The sequence below is a fragment of the Tasmannia lanceolata genome, unplaced genomic scaffold (genome assembly GCF_043159265.1).
Source record: "Tasmannia lanceolata isolate RefF3 unplaced genomic scaffold, GAP_Taslan_0.1 ptg000025l, whole genome shotgun sequence".
In the NCBI taxonomy this organism is placed as follows: Eukaryota; Viridiplantae; Streptophyta; class Magnoliopsida; order Canellales; family Winteraceae; genus Tasmannia; species Tasmannia lanceolata.
Window position 1 is genome coordinate 5,783,480 of NW_027518702.1, and position 22,741 is coordinate 5,806,220.

The window sequence follows — 22,741 nt, forward strand, 5'->3', positions numbered from 1 at the left end:
TGGGCCCACATTGTTAGGATGATCCAAAGCATTCATTTGAAAGGCCCTTACATAGATAGGGTGTGTACAAAAAATCAACTCCATAGGATCATCCTAACCCATCCAAAAGTGGAGGGCAAAATGGAGGGGTTACGATGATCCAATGGAGCTGATTTTTGGTACACACCTTATCTATGATGGGGCCTTGCAAATGAATGGTTTGGATCACCACAAAAAATGTGGGACCTATGTGGTTGGGCCCTCAAGCTCATATAAGCTATATGAGCTTCAAGCTCACAATCATTTTCCTCATATATATATATATATATATATATATATATATATGCATCTCAAACTTTCCCACAAGTCACCCGAGTCACCATTTTTGGTGATCCGGGTCGCAAACGTCCCACGTTTGGGGTCATGCGACCCCGGATCGCGGGTTGGAGGGTGCGAGGGTGACCCTGGTAACATTGGGTCGGATTTTGTAGTAAAACTGGAAAGTCGACTTTTTATCATTTTAGAATTGGGTCTTGGAATGCCATTTAAAAAAATGGGGTCTTGAAACTATTCTTAATAAATCCAAATAAGGGGTATTCTCCAATTTACATGTAAATCTTATGTAAATGGACATTTACTAAAATGATTTTGCATGTAAATAACCTGTTCCCAATATTTCTATTGTTGTTCAAGAGAAATAGGGAAATAGGGGGCAAGTGTTGTATGTAAATGCCTAGTTCACTCTGTTCTTCTTCAAAGAACTAAAAAGAGGCAAGGGGAAGAGAGGAACGGAACAAAATCCCGAAAGATTCCAAAAAGCCCGAAACACGTATCCTCGGGACCTGAAACGTGCTTCCCCAAACATGAAAACGTTTTTCCCAGGAAGAGGGAAGCACGCTTCCCATATTTCGGAAACACGCATCCCCACAGTTTGAGAAGCGTGTCATTTCCCGCTTTGGAAACACGCTTCCCAGGATAAGCGTTTCCCATCCCCATAAGCGGTTCCGGCAACATTGAACTGAACTTGTCCAGTGGTTGTAAGTTCGTCCTCTTTCAGAATGTAGTATCTCAAGCGTAGTTTCTTCGCGCATGTTTACAAAGAAACAAAATTATCCACACCTGTTAACAAAGGAGTATAATTATCCCTTTCCCAACATTAGCCAGTAAAAACTAACTTGGTAAATATGGTAAGTGTTTTTAGTCGATAAAAGCAAACTGATATAGGGCAAAGATCATATTTTAGAGACCAGGAACTCTTCAATTAGATATATAAATGCATATAAGTACTCAAATCCAACCTAGAAATGCAACAGATAATAAGATATCACTCCAGCAAAGTAATATAACACTGCTCCAAAGATCATGAGCCCAACTAATTTGCCCCAACATGACTGGATAAAACAGCAGATAGGAAACAAATAAATGAAAAGGTAATAAAATAAAATAAAAGAAAAGAAAAGAAAGAAAAGAAAATAGATCAAGAAAGTAGTTAGACATTACTGTCTAACATAACCATAACATACAGAAAGGCGACACTGTTTGGTTAGTACTTAGTACTATTACCCAATATATATGTGCATGCAATCATGACCATATAAATAGGATATAATGCTTCTATAAAAGCTTTGAGGACTCATCTTGATTTAGACTTTTCCAGATTGCATTAAGGCATGGTTTGATCCCAAGGAAATTCCTTGTTCTTTCAAGATGAGGATGGTTTAGTGTAAAAAGTGAATCAATCCATTGCAAGGTTTTAAATTTTGGTTTCGGTGTCGGTTTCGGTCACCACCGAAACGTTTCCGTTTCGGGCCGAAATTTCAGCCGAAATCATGTAAAAATATGATTATGATTTCTTTCTTTTTTTTTAAATTTCGACCGAAATGTCTAAAATTTCGGTGTAAATTTCGGAGATTTTGAGTGGAAATTTTGGCTATTTCGGTGAATATTTCATAAATTTCGGTGGGAATTATAACATTTCGGTGGACTTTTTTAAAATTTCGGCGGATCTATTTAAAATTTCGGTGGAAATTTTGTACAAAAGGCTAAAAACGAAATTTCAACAGAAATTTTGGTGACATTTCGGTGAATTTTCGCCGAAATCTTGTAAAGAAACGACTTCATGTACATTTCGTTTCAGTCGTGGCCGAAACCGAAATTTAAAACCATGATCCATTGAGCAGCACCAAAAATTATTGTTTACTGTACGGACAGAAGTATTAGGAGAAATATTGACTCTACAAACCCAATAAACAACAGTTAAGTCTTTTCAAATAATTTCAAGAGAAACTTGATGCCTCTAGATTAGATCTACACATAATAGAATATCTATACATAAGCAACTAAGTTAATTAGATTAGATCTACACATAATAGAATATCAATAACTGCCGACCTCTAATTGTGGTTATCTAGTGAGAAAGCAGCATACTTCCTACACCTAAGAACCGGTTTATCTAAATTGAAATTGTATGAAAACTAACATTGCATGATAAATTTCTTGAAATGTGTTCCCATGTATGCGACAAATAACCGAATATAATCATGGCATTATTTGAAAAGGGGGAAACAGTCATATCATGAGAAAAGGCAACAAGAGAATATATGACAACACCTGAAGAAGGTAGCATAATATGGAGTATCCCGCCATGCTCTCAACAAAATTCCTCTGCAAAAACCATTAGACAAGTCAAAATTGCCATTACACCAAATTTGCTACCATATTTAAAAATAAATAAAGATTATTTCCAAAATCCACTACTTACAGAAACAAATAATGGTTGCACGAAATGGGCAGTTCCAAGGAATAATTCTATCATAAAACTCTATAGGAAAACTGTGCTTATGGAAATAAAACACTCTTCTATAGGAATAAAGTACTATTTTGAGCTTTATTACAGGAATCAACGGCTACAACCAATGGAACTCAATGTCTTAAAAATAGTTCTAAATTTCCACAACATGTCTTGATTTCATCCACCATGTGACGAATTCGTGGGGACCCAAGTTTGAAGTCCGGATTGAAGTTGAAGTTTAATTCCTTGCATGCACTAAAAGATCAGTCAGTTAAACACTGAAAGAAATGGCATGCAAATTTCAACATATTTGATATCTATATTTTTAGAATATCTTACTATTACTACTAGGTGCTTGATCTTCTTAAACTATTATGAATGGTTGTCTTGCTTACATGACAATTAAGTGTATATTTCTGCACATTTAAAAAAAAGTGTATATTTGTGCTTATACCAGTGTTTCCCAAATTATCATCATTTCATTGGACTTGAATAAACTTTCATGATTTTTACAAGATTCCCATGGATTTCCATAAACTTCTACAAGTACTTCAACTTCCGTAAGAACCAAAGTTTTGACCGAAACCAATGTTTAAATACTTGGCCTTAAAACCAAACCGGACACAAATCCAGAGTGGATACTATAGCATGAGCCCGCTGGCTCATTCGACAAATAAAATAAAATAAAAAGGAATTAAACCAAATACAATTTTATCAATTATTACAAGTACATATATTAGAATATGTAGAATGCCTAAAAGCATAGTTGTCTTTGTACAGTTCTTCTCTCTTAATATAAATAAATAAGTGAGGCGGAGTTCTCTTCAACTCACTCTCTTCTTCCCTCATTTTTACTTCAACATGGTATCAGAGCTCTAGGGTTTTGATCCCCTAGGAACTCCCATAGAGCTTCTCTCCACCACCCTTCCCTCAGCCCTAACCCTACCCCACAACCACCACCACTCCTATTCTCTCTCTCTTCCTCCACGCTGGCAGCCCCTGCCCCCGGCAACCCCCTCCCCCTGTCCCCGCCCCGCCCCGCCCCCTCCCATCCGTATTCCGTAATCCCCCGCCCCCTTTTCCCCTGTCCCAGCCCCACCCCCTCCCAGCCATAATCCCCCGTACCCCGTCCCCAGCCACCCCCAACCAGTAATCCCCCTGCCCCACGCCACCCCCTGCCCCCGTAAATCTCTGCCCCACCTCCGCTGCCGCCGGAACCACCACCACCCCTGCCTCCTCTCACCATGCGCCCCCCCCCCCCCCCTCGACACAACCCCCCGACCCAAACTCTCACTGTCTCTTTCTTTCTCCCACCGACCTCTCTCCTCCTCTCCGGTCTAAATCCCTCCCACACACAACAAAAAAAACAAAAAAACCCTAAGATCTAATGTCTTGAATCCTCTCTGCCCCTCTCTTGTTCTTGTCCACGGCTTCGGTTCCCACTACTATGTCTTTCTCCTTTACATTTGTTTGTCACCCCCCTGGGGCCGCAATATGGCCCCATCTAGTTTTTTTACCTTCTCATATGTGTTCCTTTTTGCCGATTGGCGTGGTTGTTGTCTTCTTTATCTCTGTCTTCATGGAGCGTCCTGTCCTTGAAGATCCCTCCATCGGCATGAACAATGTGGTCTGTGTGACACAACCACCTTCGACTATCCCTCTCCTAGTTACTCTCCTGTGGAGGGCTCCTTCCCACGGATGACTACTGTTAAATTGGATGGAACCAAGTCGAGACATAGCTCCTTGCTCGAGGCAACGTTAGCCTTATTCGCCAGGCTCCTCCCTCCTCTACTAATTCCACGTATGCTCGATGGGAGCAGGAGGATGCGCTGATTCGCACAATTCTTTGGCAGAGTATGACTCCGTCTATTGCGGCCACCATAATGCTTCTTCCCACCTCGAAGAAGATCTGGGATCATACTCCACTATTCTGGAGTTGACAACCTCACGAGAATTTGTGCCACAAATTCAGAGTGGATATGCTTTCGTCGTGGTGATTTGTCTCTCGCTGCCCATTATAGCCGGTTTGTATCCCTATGCCAGCAGCTTCATCTTTCTATGCCCCTCACCTCCGACATCACAGTACTTACTCGTCAGCCGGACCAGCTCCGTGTTGTCCACTACCTTGACAGTCTGGCCCCAAGGTTTTAAATCTCAATTTCGGTTTCGATCATCAGCGAAACTGAAACGTTTCGGTTTCGGTATGAAATTTCGGACGAAATCTTGTAAAAATTTCCGAAATGTTTCACCGAAATTTCCGAAACATTTCACCGAAATTTCGGGTGAAATTTTGTACTTCACCGAAACGAAACGTGTCGGCCGAAATTTCCGAAAAGTTTCGGCAAAGTTTGGTACTTTTCCGAAACAAAGTGTATTTCGTTTCGTTTCGTTTTCTACCGAAACCGAAATATTTCGGCCGAAATTTAAAACCTTGTCTGGCCCTGAGTTTGTTCATCTACGTACAGATCAATGGCTCCGGCTCTATTCCCTCCCTCACAAAGGTCTATTCTCGTGCCCAGCAATGTGCTCTGAGCGACTCCTCCCTAGCTGTTCTTGTTGATAGCACTACCCTGGCAGCCTATGATGGTGGTGTTCACTCTGGTCGTAGTGGTGGTTCTTCTCCCCATGGCAGGGGCCGTGCTGGTGGCGGTCATGGTTGTTCATATTGTACTCATTGTCAGTGAGAGGGCCATCATGTCGACACTTGTTACATCCTTCATCCCAAACTTCGCCAGACTCGCTTAGCTCACCTCGTTGTTGCTCGTCCCCCCAAGACTTCGCCTTCCTCCTCCACCACTCCCGTGCCAGCCGATGACACATTCACTTTATCGCTGGCCGACTATGAGGAATTTCAGCGCCTTCGCTTGAGCGCTCGTCCTCCTACTGCGGGCTTTGCACAGCCAGGTAGTTCACCTACTACTTTTCTTTCTAGCTCTCACTCCTAGATTAATGAGTTGGGGACCTCGAACCACATGACTGGTAACTCTTCTCAGCTTACCTCTTTTCGAGCTTTTCATTGTCTCTCAATCAATTACACTTGCTAATGGGACCACTACTCACATCTCTGGTAGTGGTAGTATTTCTCCTCATCCTAGCCTTCTGTTATCTTCAATCATATGTGTTCCTAAGTCTCCTTTCAGTTTACTTTCTGTTAGCCAGCTTACTAAAAGTCTCAATTGCGCTGTCTCATTTTACCCCTCTTATTGTCTCTTTCACGGTCTCTCGACTTGGAAGACGATTTTCTCGAGACGTGAGGTGGATGGGCTTTATCGTCTGGATTGTAGCACGCCTACAGCTACCTTACATAGTTCTGTTGATGCCTAATGGTGGCATTGTCGTCTTGGCCATCCTTCTCTTCAGCAGCTGCAACAAACGTATCTAGTTCCTGGACCTGATTCTCATTTTCAGTGAGTCATGTGAACTCAGGAAACACCATCGTTTGTCTTTTCCACCCCGAGCAGTCAGTAGAGTGTTGAGTCCTTTTCAGTTAGTTCATTCCGATGTATGGGGACCTTCTAGGGTCGCGTCTTCTTCTGGTTATGAATACATATTGTTTTTTATTGAAGACTATTCGCGTATGACATGGCTATTTTTACTTAGAGATCATTCTGAGGTTTTTTTTCTGCCTTTCGTGTTTTTCAGGCTAAAATTACAAACCAATATAATTGCAATCTCAAATGTCTACACGCTGATAATGCTAGAGAATATTTTTCTGGGTCAAATGGTTTTCAGGATTACCACTCCATTCATGGCATCCTTCATCAGTCATCTTGTGCCTACACCTCTCAAAAAAATGGTGTTGCAGAGAGGAAACTGCGCTACTTGAGGTGGCCCGCACCCTTCTTTTTCAAATGCGGTTGTCTAAAACCTATTGGGGTGATGCTATTCTTACCGCAATCTTCCTTGCTAATAGTCTCCTGTCATTGGTTCTTAGTGGTGACTCACCCTTCATGGTCTTACATCCTGACCAGGATCTTTTCCCTCTTACCTCTCGGGTATTTGGCTGCGTTTGCTTTGTTCACAATCTAGGTCCTGGTCGTGATAAGTTAGACTCGCGGTCGGAGCGATGTGTCTTCTGGGTTACTCTCGTACCCAGAAGGGATATCATTGCTACAGTCCTCGTCTTCGTCGATGATTTGTGTCTGCCGATGTGACTTTCTTTGAGTCCGAGCCATTCTTCGCCCAGCCACATGAGTCTCGTCCGCTTGTTCTCGAGCAGGCGCCTTCCCTTCCTCTTTTGATTCTACCTGACCCAGTTGTGCTGCCTCCTCCGCCTCTATTTGTGTTAGTGGATGCACCCACCTCGGCCCCTACACCCATGGTTTTAAATTTCGGTTTCGAAACCCATTTCGTTCGGGGCCGAAAACCCGTAACAATAAAAACAATAATATTTAATCCCATACTAAATTTCAGCCGAAATTTCAAGAAAATATTATTTAATTCTTAAAATCAATTTTTTTTGGACGAAAATTCCTTGATTTTCGGAAAAAAACAGAAGAACGAAATTTTGGGCCAAAATTTCAAAATAAAATACCATTTCGAGTATTATCGATTTTGATTTCAGTATGCACCGAAATTTCAAGTTTCAATCGAAATTTAAAACCATGCCTACACCACCTTCACCAGCCTCGACAACACCAAGTCCTACTACTACAAGACACTATCAGCGACGTTGGTGTGCAGACCCCCCCAACCTCCTCTCAAGGCATCTTCTTTCTAGCCGGTGATCCAGGCATCTACCTCTCAAGTATCACCTCTTCCTTCTTCTGTTGAGCTATCTAATTCTCCTATGGCTTCGTGCACTCGTTCTCATTCTACTGCACGTCATATTTCTAACTTCGTCTCTTTTAATAATCTAATCCCCTCCTTCAGAGGCTTTGTCTCTTCTTTGGTCTCTATCACTTTACCACAGTCTGTGGCCAAGGCTCTTGCTCACCCTGGTTGGCGTGCAACCATGGATCTAGAGATGGGTGCACTTTACACCAATCAGACATGGGATTTGGTTCCTCTACCTTCTGGTGCTCGCCCTATTAGATGTCGATGGGTGTTCTCTATTAAGTATTTGTCAGATGGTACTGTTGAGCATTTGAAGGCACGGTTAGTGGCTAAAGGGTATACTCAGACTTTTGGTGTTGATTACACTGAGACATTCTATCTTGTTGCGAAGATTCCATCAGTTCGTGTGTTACTTTCTTTGGCCGTTAATCATGGCTGGCCACTATATCAATTAGATGTGAAGAATGCCTTTCTCCATAGCGACCTCACTGAGGAGGTGTACATGGAGCAACCTCCAGGATATGTTGCTCAAGGGGAGATGTCCTCCATGTGTCGCCTATAGAAATCTCTCTATGGTTTGAAGCAATCTCCGCGAGCATAGTTTGGGAAATTCAGTGACGCTGTCATGCATTTTGGCATGAAACAATGCGTCGTAGACCATTCAGTTTCCAGTTATCAGTCTGCAGTTGGTTATATATTGTTGATAGTATATGTTGATGGCATTATCATCACTGGCAGTAATTCAGGGGGCATACATAAGTTGAAGAGTTTCCTGCAGAAAGAGTTCTCCACCAAGGATCTGGGTCGCCTAAGATACTTGGGATATAGGTAGCATATTCTTCTCAAGGTATCTCTCTATCACAAAGAAAGTATGTATTTGATTTATTAGATAAGACAGGAAACCTTGGAGTGAAACCTGCATCTGTACCTATGAATCCTAATGTAGCTTATTCCATAAGAGGGGGACTTGTTAGATGACCCAGGAAGATATAGGAGACTAGTTGGTAAGCTCATATACCTCACAACCATACACCCAGATATCTCATATGCTATAGGGGTAGTCAGTCAGCATATGAGCTCCCCACGTACCTCTCACTAAGATGCAATAGTCCAAATTCTCAAGTACTTGAAAGGCACTCTATGAATGTTATTTAAAAGGCATGGCCATATGAAGATGGAAGGTTTTTCTGATGCAGAACGGCATGGATCTCCAGCAGATAGGGGATCAACCACTGGGTATTGCACCTTTGTAGGAGGTAAGTTGGTGTCGTGGAGAAGCAAGAAACAAGATGGCATAGCCAAGTCCAATGCTAAAGCCGAATACAGGGCCAAGGCACACACGAGTACAGAGCTTATCTGGCTGCGTTCACTCTTGTTTGAGAATGGTACTATTCCTTCTTCACCTTCTCGGTTGTATTGTGATAACAAGGCTGCCATACATATTGCTACCAATCCAGTCTTCCATTAACAAATGGAACATATTGAGGTGGACTACCATTTTATTCGTCAGAGAATCCAGAAGGGTGAGATATGCACAGTTTTCACTCGATCTGTGGATCAGCTAGCCAATATGTATACAAATTCATTGAGTAAAGCTAAGTTAAGCGATATTTGTAACAAGCTAGGAATGTGTGATATATACATTCCAGCTTGCACGGTAGTTTTAGAATATGTAGAATGCCTAAGGGCATAGTTGGCTTTGTACCTTTCTTCTTAATATAAATACATAAGTGAGGGGAAGTTCTCTCCAACTCACTCTCTTCTTCCCTCATTTCTACTTCAACAGCATATATCTACTGAGGAGTAAATGTGAAATATACAATGGTTTTAGGCAATCTGGGCAAAGGATACTTGATAGACAAGAAGAAATGCTTGACAAAGCTAGAGCACTAATGTAGAAAATCATGCATTAGATCTTAAAACTATTCTTTCATGCTTTGAGGTTGTATCCTGTCAAAGCATTATTGATGAATGTTAAGGGTAGGGGGAAATGTCGAGGATGAAGTAATGCGATTAGCCCATTTTTTATTATAAAAGGTAATTCTTCCTTATTTTTAGATCTCCTAGTGGATAAGCCCTCAAAGGGCCTTCAGCAGTCAATGATGAAGTAATATGAAAAACAATTGACACTTTCAAAAAGTAAGATCTTATCTCCCAAAGGTAAAAATCATTTGATCAAAATCAGCCGAAGATCAATATGCCAATATACTACCAGTCACTGCTCTACTGCAATAGGGAAACATTAAGAAGTTCCTGTAGACAGTTGGCAAGGATGTATTCAATTGCCATAAGCATACCAAATGCTTTAAGAAGTTCTTGTAGAGCATTGGCAAGGATGTAATCAAGTATTTCTCACCCAGTATTTTCTAAGGATGTATGCAAACCCATGAGGTATGGTTGATTGGGTATTCTAAATCTAAACATAAGGTTGGGCATAGGGCATCAAAGGAGCAGTGGCTATGGGATTTGGGTGGACAAGGAAGTGTTATGAAAGTTTGCACTAAAGGAAGGTACCAGCCATCTTAGGGTAGGAGAGAACTTAGAAGCCTGGCATGAAAACACATGTACACACATAACGCCCTATATGGGTAAGGTAGCGAAATTGTAAGCTCACCCCGATTAAAATTTATACGCTAAATTCACCGTTATAACTGTAACATGGTATATTTCTTGCTTTGTGGCTCTGCATCAATCATTTTCAATCTAGTTTTCCATTGAAAACCAGTTTTTATGCTTTTCGTTTCGTCCTTCTCATCAATCATTTTCAATTTAGTTTTAGTTTTGCAATGAAAACCAGTTTTTATGATTTTCATTTTGTCCTCCCCTCCCCCCCCCCCCCCCCCCCAAAAAAAAAAATAAAAATAAAAAATCAAACCTCTTATTTCGTCAGCAATCATTCCTTTCTCAGTGGACATCCAAAATAGTTACGGGATAGGTTGCCGATTCAGTTGCATCCCAGCCGTTCTAAGGCCAGATGCACGATCAGATTGTTCAGATCTCACAGATCAATGGCCGAGAGCTTCAAAGACGTGATTGTATCAATTCGGACCCTCAGATTAACCGCCAGGCCATTAGATCGAGCGTCAAATGAAACGGATCATTGATAAACCCCGAGATATTGCCCAATTAAAGTATCCACAGGCAGATCACCCAAAATCACCAAGAGATCGAGATGGGGTCTAGACCAATGGCCCATGTTGATCCCAAAGCATAAAGATTTTAGATTCATTAAAATTTTCTTTTTCATATTATTGGAAATTTATTTTATTATAATTTTTTTAGCTGGACAAATTTGAGTGAGAGTTGATCGTCCGTGGTAGAGATTATTTGGAAATTTGAGATTATTTAGGAATTTAGCTAAGATTTAGGAAAAGTATGAATTTTATTAAGAGAGTTGGATGCTTATCGCTCTAGTTTTAATTGTAGTAGGATTCGGAAATACACCAATGAAAAGCCCATAAATATGGCCATGCAACGAATTGGACTTTGAACATGGAATAAAATTAGTTTAATTCCCCCCCTTGCACAAGAGGTGTTTGTGAGGTTTGATGAGTTCATGGAATAAAATTAGATTACAATCTTCGATAAATTATGAAGAATCTGCTAATCTGAAGGTGCACGGAGAGGGGTAGAGAAGAATCAGTCAACGCCTCATCCTAGGGAGGGCATCGACAAGAGTTTAGGTACCCATGAGGATAGTCTCCTGAAATGTGAATGGGTGGATTCCCTCGAGAAGAAGGCCCATGTAAAGCAGTTAGTAGTCAAACATAAACCGGAATTGGAGTGTATAATGGAGACAAAAATGGAAGCCTTTAACCCCCAGTATAATAAAGGAGATTGCGGGGAAAGAGATTGCGGGGAAATCCGGTTGGGACTTTATATCTGTATAAAAGATCTGGTGATAACAATTGGGTTTGGATTTGGAGCTCCTCAGGGTCCTTTTCCGTCAAATCCTTTTAGCAACAAATTGTTTCGATCTCTGCTCCTTCGCCCATTGCTAGAGTGTGGAGCATCCCAGCCCCGCCGAGGGTGTGTGCTTTTCGGTGGGCAGCAGTTCGCAACAAAATCATTATCGTGGATCGTTTACGTAATCGTCATATGCTTATCATTGATCATTGCGCCTTGTGCGCAGAGGAAGGTGAGATGGTTGATCATTTGTTCATTCATGGTAAGGTGGCAAGATATCTTTGGAGCCGAATATTGGATACATTTGGCCTTTATTATGTTTTCTCCATAAGTTGAGCGACCTTCTAGATTGTTGGGTGTTGGTGCCCTTGCGAAAGAAAGGAAAGACTCTTTGGAACATCATACTGCTTGCCACTATTTGGGTGGAATGGAAGGAAAGAAAGGCCAGGATTATTAAGGGGTTAGTAAAGAGTCTCCAATTCATCTTCTCAAAGATTTTGGCTCTTACTATTGCATGGGTGCGATGCTTACCATCATTTCGTTTTGTATCCGCCTTCGATTTGTGGCATGGGTGGCCAGAAGTATATTAGGGGAGTGAGCCAAAAGATGCCGTATCCCAACTTTGGACTCCTTTACCAGGGCAGTTTAAGCTTAATTTTGATGGGTCGAGCCTTGGGAATCCGGGGCTACCAGGCATTGGTGGTCTCCTTAGAGATGATCGTGGGGAGACAAAATGGTCTTTCTCGGGTCTTATTGGTACGGCAGATTCGAATCAAGCGAAACTTAGAGCGATTCTTCAAGGAGTTAGAATTCCGGATCCCTCCCTCTTCCCTCTTGTAGCTATCGAAGGCGCTTCCCTCAATGTGATCCGTTGATTGAGAAGCAGTGTATCGCCTCCTTGGAGGCTCACATTGGGTGGATGAAATCAAGGATCAAATAGATAGGGCTCCAATATCGTTACCTCACGTTAAGAGATCGGCTAATAGTAAGGCCGACCGGCTAGCTAGAGATGGAGTAGTGCGGGCCTCTTTTGAGTTATTTGATTTTCTTCCCCCCTTAGGTTAAGTTTCTGCTTTTCTTTTATATGCATCATCAATGTATTTTGATCCAACCATCTCGGTCGCGGGATCTTTCTTTTTTGGTTTAATATAATTCCTTACCATTCAAAAAAAAAAGATCTATGACAGACAATCATCACAATTACAATGATAAAACTAATCTCAAGTAGTTGTGACACAAACCTAAAAACCAAGATTTACATGTTTCAAACAACTATATTTCCCTGATTTCTTCCCACGAATGTTTTAAATATTGATTTCAGTATGCATGTAGGCCTCCTCCATGGAAATGAAACCATGTCAGTTTTGATCATAGATTTATGTGGAAATTCTGAATAATCAACGGAGTTTAAATGCATGCAAATGATGGAAATTTAAGATGAAATTCCAGAAAATATTAGACTAAGCATAAATACACTCCATAATGGTTTAACAAAGATCAAACACCTAATGACTTATGATTTGTGGACACCAAGTGTCTGACATGGCAAGCTCCCAAAATTTAGAAACGGGGACACTGATAAAACAGACATTATATATAATCATGATTTGAGAACACAGATTTGTGTGTCAAATTTCGACACGGATACGAGGTGGCCGACATGGCACCCCTAAAAATCTCGAAATTGTGACATAGCACATAAACATACATACATACATATAAAATTAGTGATTACTATCATAATTTGCAAAAATATAAAAACAGTATTTCAATTAAGAAGCTAATAATCTTAGGATTTTTTTAATCGTAATCTTAGGATTAATCAACTATAATCTAAAACAAACTAGAGTTAATCAAATAACAACGAACTCATCAATTTAATCTATTCTCTTCCGTCTGTAATATGCAACAAAAAAGGGATACCAGTAAAATGCAACGAAAAAGGGAGACCAGTAGGATATAATCACTATAATATTGGAATAAGAGTTTATTTAGGGTTTTCGGTTTAGAGGAAGGGATTTAATAACAAACATTAGTTAAAAAAGAGCTAAAACAAGAGTTTAGAAAAAAAAAATAATAAGAGGTAAACACAATATTCAATAATAAAATAGAATGTCACATTTGACATGGTACAAAAACCCATTGAGACGCTCACATTAAGTATGACACTTCTAGCAGTACATTTACGAGTGTCAAAAGGCATGACGACACGTGTGGACACGACATGACATACGTGTCAACGATAAATTCAAAGTGTCGACTAAATCACAGCTAATGATGAAACCAACATAAGCAAGAAAATCATTTACAATGGTTTAACAAGATCATACACCTAATGACAAGTGTTGCCACGCATGTCTGGAATCGTAAGGTCCATTCAAAACTGAAAATGCATACAATCACATTCATACGTGTCAAATAAACACAAAAATGTATGAAAAAACCCACTCTATTTGTTAATCTAATAAACAAAATAGAATGCAATGATAGTACAATATAATTAAGGAAATTTAAAGGATTTTCTAATCTAAATAATAAAAGAATTAATTTTAAAATAAAAATAAAAATCCAAACTCTGTTAATCAGTAGATCAAACAAAGAACACTTCACAGATAGAAAAATACCCAGAAATATAGTTTTTACCTATTTTGAAAGGATTTTCAAACAAAACTAAATAAAATAATTAATTTTCGAAAAAAATGACTCCGACTATATTTTTTCAAATTTTCAAAACCATAAATCCGTGAAAAATAAAAATTCATGCATTAATCCATATGCAAATGCATTAAATCAACAATTAGTCGATGCATTTGCACTATAATTGAAGAAACAAGCAAAAATGTGTAACATAAAGTTTTATTATGCACTCTAGTCATAATTTTGGCATGTCCACTGAAGTTTTATAATTTACATACAAAAGTGGTAGCATTTTGGTCGGCACGACAGAAATGTTACCAAAAGCTATAATGTCTACCGACGGATTTCGTTTCAGTGGGAATGAAAACGAAAAAATATTGGCAGTTCTGTTTTGGTTTCAGGCGAAATTTAGAACCATGCTTTCAAGTAAGTGCAGCAAATATTAAAGATTCTATAACAACTAACAAGTACACTTGACAAGATGGGATCCATAAGAAAACATAACAAAAGCCCATTGTATATGGAAGACACTGGTAAAGTTCTGCACAGCCAGTAAAATGCCAGGAACTATAATCAAAGTTAAATGACTTTACCCTTGCTTGTTCGGTCCAAATTAACCACGAAACCAGAAAGGTAGCCACCAGAGCTTATAACTTAAGGTTAATTTTCAGCTAAAATCAAGCCAACCAAAAAGACTGCGGAGCAGCCACTTACACCGTTTTGACACAGGTAAATCCAATAAGATAACCATTACCAGCCTCTTAATCAAACGTATGGCACTTTAATCAATAAAAGAAGAAAATGCAGCAAACTAGTGCTTCTGCCTGGATATCTAACAGGTTTGGAATTATGGACCAAATATTTAGATAGGGAGCTGGAATAACTCCTTTATAATGCAAGAATGCATTTTGTATTGATAAACTGTACACGCCCACATGATCAGAGAACATGCCTATAACCTATGATGACCAGATATAATAGCATGGATAAGGACTATACAACTAATAGTGAAATATTGGAGATGAAAATGACATAAATGCATCAGATTTTGAAGTAGTGGGTATCATATCTTGTATTAGGAATTGTTTATCAAGACAATACAACTATTCATCTCAATGCAATCCACAAGTATGCCTGAATATATTGAACTGCAGTTCCAAGAAATATAGAGCATGTTAATGGATGCCAAACAAAAACTACGTACCATTACAATAATCAATTAATAAAGAACAAACAAACAAACAATTATCAGCAATCCAAAGACAATAAAAATGGATAGTGCTTAGTAAAGTAAGACAATGTCGAGAATGGTAGGTAAACTACAAAAAACAGCAGAAACGTATGCAGTTTTAAAATCATTAATTTACCTGAGCAAGCTTAAAACTTGGAGAATGTTCATCATACTTGGCTATGAAAAAGTCACGCAAGCTTGTGATACTAGGAAACCGGCTCTTGATAGAATGCAACGAGGCCTACAAAAAAAAGGATGTTAATAGATAAGGGCCACAAACATTTTGGTGAAATATATTAGTGAAATATAACCTTTTCGTTAAAGAAAGAATCACCGTATCAGGAATTGTTTCGATTAGTGCTGTGTAGGAGGACGTAACTAGGACTTCATATGGACGCAACCAGAGGGGTAGACCAGCTTCTTGGAATATATCTGGCATCAAAAAACCCAAATAGAGAGAAGCTTATGATTTTTTTTTGTCGGAATGATAAGAAGCTTATGAATCATGATTCAAGAAGGCAAGTTGTACATTTTGGAATGGCTTCCATTCTTTATTTTTTTGTAATCACCCTATTGCAGTTTTTTTTTTTCTTTCACATTCATGTAAACTATTTACCACTTCTTAGCATGTGTGTGTGAATCAGGTGCGATGAAAATAAATTCTTATTTCTAAAACACTTTCACAACCCAACTACGTTTTGGTATGTGCTTTACACAAGAGATCAATTTTATGCTTGTCTGTTACGGGATATTAGTTCTACCAATCGTGGAAGTGCTTATATAGGCTCTCAATCACACGAAGCCCTTTCTGGGGTCACTATATATTGAATGGATTCCTTGAGATTCTGAAGTAAGGGTTAGAGAAAAATCCTAAAATCCATTGAAAGTCTAAAGTGCTTTGGTGGCTTCTTTCACATACTAAGAATGTACTGGGATTAACAGTGTCCAAAAACTCCATCCTAATGGTGTAATTCTTGACTTGGGCACCGGTAAACAAATGTTTGGTGCAAAAATTTTGCATTGTGAATATGCTTACGTTGTTATGTTCTATCTATCAGCCAATACCTATCATTTAGTTTACAAACTTCAACTTCAGCAGATCTTTTTTTTTTAATACTTGTTCTGGTGTTAACAAAGAGCATGACCTTGGATAGGATAGAATGGAAGAAAATGATCCACGTAGAAGAACATAACTAGAGCCGGGATTAGAGCCGAGTAGATTCCTTTCACCTTCTTAATGAAATTTTTCTAAAGGATTCATTTTAGCCGACCCCAACTAGCTTGGGACAAAGGCTTTGTTGAGTTGAGTTGAGTTGAATACTTGTTCTGGTGTTGAATCAAACCATACAATAGGAAGTCATGGAAAAGTATTCTTAAGGATCAACCATGTGATAACATTCTTTGAATTGCCTACATTCCAAAATGAACATGCACAAAAGGTTAAAATATCCAAAGTCAAGCTGTAGCCTTTCAACTTGGTTTCCAGTGAAATCTTGATCCCTACAAACTACAATATAACTAAGAGGACAATAGACCCATTAGCGTTAAAAAGAAACCATATCCATGGCTTTATTCGATTTCCATAGCAAAACTATCCAGAATTAATTTATTTTCAATCCAAACACAGCATTTTCCATAAAATTGAAGCTTCGAATGGAAGCTCTAAGATTCCAGTCTTCATTTATTTTATTTTTTTGAATGGCAAATATTTCATTAATAAAAAGAACAATTACAACGCCAACCGAGCTAGTCAGCAAACAATAGGACAAGAAAGGAAGGACAAGGAAAGAAAAGATACAACCAACACATTCTCAGGAGGGGAAAGTCAAAAAATACAAGGTCCCACTTCGCCACTCCATCCTAGCAAGGTTGTCTGCTTCTACATTTGTGGATCTTTTAACATGTTGAAAAGATCACTCAAATCTGCCAATACGATCCCTAATCTCATCGATCCAACGTGTGAATCGCCAAGGGAAACCCTTGATGCCCTTTAGCCACCCGATAGCGTTAAGCGGAGTCACCTTCAATAATAACCTTAGACAGCTCCAGGGCTTCCAGGAATCTAAGACCTTGGAGTGCCACTCTAATTTCAGCCATGTTAGAGTCGGCACAACCAATCGGGCCCGAGAAAGACTAAATCTTCGTCCCCTCCTCATTCCTAAGAAGACCTCCAATCTCTGAGGGGCCCGGGTTGCCCAAGAAGGATCCATCAAGGTTGAATTTGAGAAATCCAAGAGGAGGACTCCACTGACGCCCACCTTGAATAGCACTCTCACCACTGAAGCAGATATCCTTCCAACCAAACCAAAGGTCCTATGCGGAGATGAATCTGAAACTTGGAAAGGATCTAGCCCAAGAAATGGGTAGTGCAATGACCCTGATGAATATATGATGCGACTTTCTACTTTTGCCCAAGGTTCTGAAAATCAAAATGAAATCGTAAATCGTAACAGGGTTCGAATCGGATCGTAAGTCGTAAGATTTTTCATATTTATATATATAAAAAAGAAAAAAAAATTAAAAAATATAAAAAGGTAAAAAATAAGAATAAACTGAGTAATTGTATATTTTCCATTTGAAACTATTAAATTAAAAATAAAATCCCACGATAAGTAATCCGAAGCACAAACCATATTCATCACACAATAAATTACTAAACAAAGCACAAACTACATTCATCATATAATAAATCATCATATAATTTATTTATTTTTGAAATATAGTAACTCATTATATAATTATATAATAAATCATTATATAATTTATCACAACAGTAAACAAAGCAATACTCAAATCTATAATAATCACCATACAAAGAAATGTCAGCAATAAACCAAGCATTTTGAAATGATTTTCATTTTGAAATCACGATCAGTTCTCAAAATCCAAAACAGACAAAATCGTAAAATCGCACGAGTCAAAATCGAATCGTACTTGAATCGTAAGATTTTTATGAAAAAGATTCTTTGTCCAATTTGAATCATTCAACACACGAATTAATTTGAATCGTAAGATTCAAATCGTAAGATTTTAACAATAGAGCTCGTGCCTTTAAAGATCCTAGCATTTCTTTCCTTCAAGCACTAATAAGATCTCCCAGCTTGGCAGGGAAGACCCAACTCATGCCAAACCTACTACGAATTTTACTCCACACAAGGCGTGCAAACTTGCAATGTAAAAGAAGGTGCTCCAGTGTCTCGCCTCGCCTGCCTCTAAGCACATCGCGCAATGATCCACTATTAGCATATGACAACTTCCCAGATGGTTTACTGTAAGAATCTTGTCAAGACTGTCGTCCACCCAAAAGCACACACCCTAAGAGGCGCTGGAATGGACTAAATTTTGGCCGCCTGCAAAGAACCCATGCCTGGTGATAGATGAAGGTAGCATGATTTGACACTAAATTCCCCAACCGTGCACCAGATTCAAACCCTCTTGTCTGACCCAAAACAACTGACATATTCTCAACTCAACTCAACTCAACAAAACCTTTGTCCCAAACTAGTTGGGGTCGGCTAAATGAATCCTTTAGAAAAATTTCATGAAGAAGGGTGAAAGAAATCTACCCGGCTCTAATCCTGGCTCTAGTTGGGTTCTTCTACGTGGATCATTTTCTTCCATTCTATCCTATCCAAGGTCATGTTCTCTGTTATGTTCCTAGCTATCAAGTCTTTCCTCACTGTTTCTAACCCTACCTCTTTTTACTCCATCAATTTGGCACGAGTCGTCTCCTCTCACCCGAGCATCCAAAGGCCTACGTTGGATATGTCCAAACCATCTTAAGTGGTGCCCTCTCATCTTCTCCTCAATTGGTGCCACCCCCACCTTTTTACGAATGTCTTCATTTTTAACTATATCTAACCTTGTGTGGCCGCACATCTATCTAAGCATTCACATCTCTGCTTTGATCATCTTATGCACATGCTGCTTCTTGGTGGCCCAACATTCTGACCCGTACAGCATGGCTGGCCTCACAGCTTTCTTATAAAACTTTCCCTTCAACTTGATAGGGATTTTACGGTCGCACAGAACTCCTGAGGCAAACTTCCACTTCAACCAACCTGCTCTTATTCTATGGTTAACATCCTCTTCAGTCTCCCCTTTCTTATGTAGAATTGAACCAAGATAGCAAAAGATATCCTTCTTAGGTAACTCCTGTCTAGTCATATTTACTACATCCTCGTCCCACCTCCTTACAATACTAAAGTTGCACTTCATATACTCTGTCTTAGTCCTACTCAGTCTAAAACCTTTGGATTCCAAAGTAGTTCTCCATAACTCTAACTTAGCATTTACTCCTGCTTTGGTTTCGTCGATTAATACTATGTCATCTGCAAATAACATACACCACGACACTTCATACTGGATAACGAAAGATATCCCTCCTAGGTACCTCCTGTCCAGTCATATTTACTACATCCTCGTCCCGCCTCTTTACATTACTAAAGTTGCACTCCATATACTCTGTCTCAAGGAAGCAAGTTTCATTTTCACAGGTGGGGAATAGCAATTCCCCGATTCGCGAATCGGATTCGGGATTCGGTTCGATTCCCCAAAATAGGGGAATTCAGTATCCTTTTCATCGAAAACGTGAATCCGTATTTGGGAATCGCGATTTCTTTTCCACATGAATCGCGATTCTTCATTTATGGATTTGCGTTTCATTGATAATAAAATTAGCGGATTCACATTACCCAAAATCGTGAATCCCATTCCGTGAAATCCGTTTCCCCCGCGATTCCCAGGATATAACCCCCCCCCCGGAACGGTTTCTGTGTGAATGGTTAACTGCTTGAGAGGTTTCCGGGCTTGAGAACGGTTTAGGGGAGTGATATTTACGCCCATTTTGATCACCCCACACCCATCGTCAGTGGCAATGGGTGAGAAAAATTCAGTGGCTTTGATTGCAAAGGAGGCTAATGTACATGATGTGAGAAAAATCCAGTGGCTTTAATTGCGAAGTACATTGGCAATGGGTGTCCCCGGCAACTCTCCAGCGAATCCCCGGCGAATCTCCGGCGACTCCCCGACGATTCCCCAACGAAATTTCGAATCCCGCTCCCAACCATCCCCGGAGCCTTCGAATCCCGCTTTCGATTCCCGCCCTGGCAACCTTGCTCTGTCTTAGTCCTACTCAGTCTAAAACTTTGGATTCCAAAGTAGTTCTCCATAACTCAACTTAGCATTTACTCCTGCTTTGGTTTCGTCGATTAATACTATGTCATCTGCAAATAACATACACCACGGCACTCCTGCTTTGGTTTCGTCGATAACTACTGAGGCAAACTCCCACTTCAACCAACCTGCTCTTATTCTATCGTTAACATCCTCTCCTTCCTTATGTAGAATTGAACCAAGATTGCGAAAGATATCCCTCTTAGGTACCTCCTGTCCAGTCATATTTACTACATTCTCGTCCAGCCTCCTTACATTACTAAAGTTGCACTCCATATACTCTGTCTTAGTCTTACTCAATCTAAAACCTTTGGATTCCAAAGTAGTCCTCCATAACTCTAACTTAGCATTTACTCCTGCTTTGGTTTCATCGATTAATATTATGTTATATGCTCTAAGATCTCTTTCAATCTCCTAATACCCAAACCCCCAACCTAAATCGGTTTGCAAACCTCCTGCCATTTAACGAGAGACATCTTCCTCTTTTCATGTGAATTGTAACCATATTTGAATACCTTCTTCTTCTTCTTTTGAATGGTAACGATATTTCATTAAAAGAGAAGAGACCAGGAAGGACTCCAAAATACAATGAGAGAATCAAACAGAAGAACAGAATCGCCAAATGGCAGGAGGTATTCAAAAATACAATTAGAGGCAACTCAATGCATCTCATGGAGGATCTGCAGCATAGTTATCTACAATATATAGCCATTGGCTAGTCATTCCATCTATTAAGTCGGATAATAATATTTCTAATCTGAATCCAGTGCATTGGAAACACATAAATTACCAAAACATGTAACACGTCAAAAGAAATATTTGAAAAAATACATACCATAAAAATCCAAAAAAAAAAAAAAAAAACAAATCAGCACATACACGCATAGATCTATAACTAAAAACATTGGTATACATGTATTCAGCAATTAAGAAAACAAATCATTCAGGAGAACAAACCTGCACTTTACCATCATTTTATGGATTTTTTGTTGCGTTTTATATAGAAAATAAAGTATATATATTAGATGTATGCAAGCTAAATAGATTAAAAAAAAGTATGTGGTTTTTCTATTTTCTCCCACACATTTGCTTGCCCAATTTATTCCCAAATCCAAACTTTGTAACTATGATACAAACTTGTTATAAAGTAGTATCAAATCAAAAGAAAAAGACATCAAATAATGGATCCAAGAAGACGATCAATCGAATGCAGAAGATAAATAGGATAAAACCTAACAATCACAAAAGAAGAAACAATAGCCAAGAACCACTTTTCCTCTTTCTTTCTCTTAATTAAACACTAGGTTAAATTCCCTCTCCATGTGAATTTTCGTGCAAGTAAATAAATTATAATTTTAAAGTGTCCTTCATAAGTTTATTTAAATGAGAATAGACAAATCTCCCCCTATGTGCAATAATTAACAAACAAGTCCTATTCTAGCCACCTAAGCCATAACAAATGTGATCCATTTCGCCCCAAATTCGAACCATATGAAGTTGACTTGATGATGATCTTCCATGCCAAGTTTAAAATAACATGATAAAACGAGAGGTCAATGGTAGTAATTTGATGTTAGGCCAGATTTTGGGACTGCAAACAATCAGCCCCTTGCTTCTTGATCTTTGTTCTTAATAAGCCCTTTGCTTCTTCTTTCCTGATTTTGTTCTTCTTCTATGATTTCTTTGACGCATATGAGATTACATTTGCATCAGTCCCTACTCCTTGGGAGAACTCGTAACTCGTCCTCGAGTTCAAGGCTTCAAAGACATCAAACGTATCAGAGATTTTCCTGGCATGAGTCAGGCAATAGGATCACTCTTCCACCACTTTTTGAGCCATAGGAATTCAATCAGCAGATTCATCCCTCCTCAGAAGAGAATGATGTCTTCGCACACCCACGACTGGCAAAATCAAGGCTCAGATATCATGTTTAAGACATCTATTTTGGAACAGTCCCTTTGTGTCACCCAACAAATTCATGACAGCATGCTACTTTATAGGAGTAGGTGCTTGTTCCTTTACCCTTTTCAGTGAGTGGTAGCTCTAAGCACTAAAATCTGCCTCACTATGGATCAGCACCTCTTAAAGAAACGAAAGACTTCATTCAGTGACTTCGCAATCACAATAAATTGATTCCAGATTATCAACATTACAGTTCATAGACCATGGAAAAGATCCAAAATCAGGGTCGTCTAATCAACTTCAGAATAGGTTTTTTTTTTTTTTTTTTTTTTTTGACATGCAA

At 39.3% G+C, this 22,741-nt stretch overlaps 1 protein-coding gene across 1 annotated transcript in view; it reads right to left on the reverse strand.

Annotated features, from left to right (window-relative positions):
- LOC143857706 (phosphatidylinositol 4-kinase beta 1-like) overlaps positions 1 to 22,741 on the reverse strand; it is a 70,612-nt gene that overhangs the window by 11,803 nt on the left and 36,068 nt on the right. The window contains exons 9-11 of the mRNA XM_077368154.1: positions 15,655 to 15,752; positions 15,457 to 15,561; positions 2,590 to 2,643 (exon numbers count right to left, since the gene is read on the reverse strand). Of these exons, the coding sequence (XP_077224269.1) occupies positions 2,590 to 2,643; positions 15,457 to 15,561; positions 15,655 to 15,752 (257 nt within the window). The remainder of the gene's footprint in view (positions 1 to 2,589; positions 2,644 to 15,456; positions 15,562 to 15,654; positions 15,753 to 22,741) is intronic.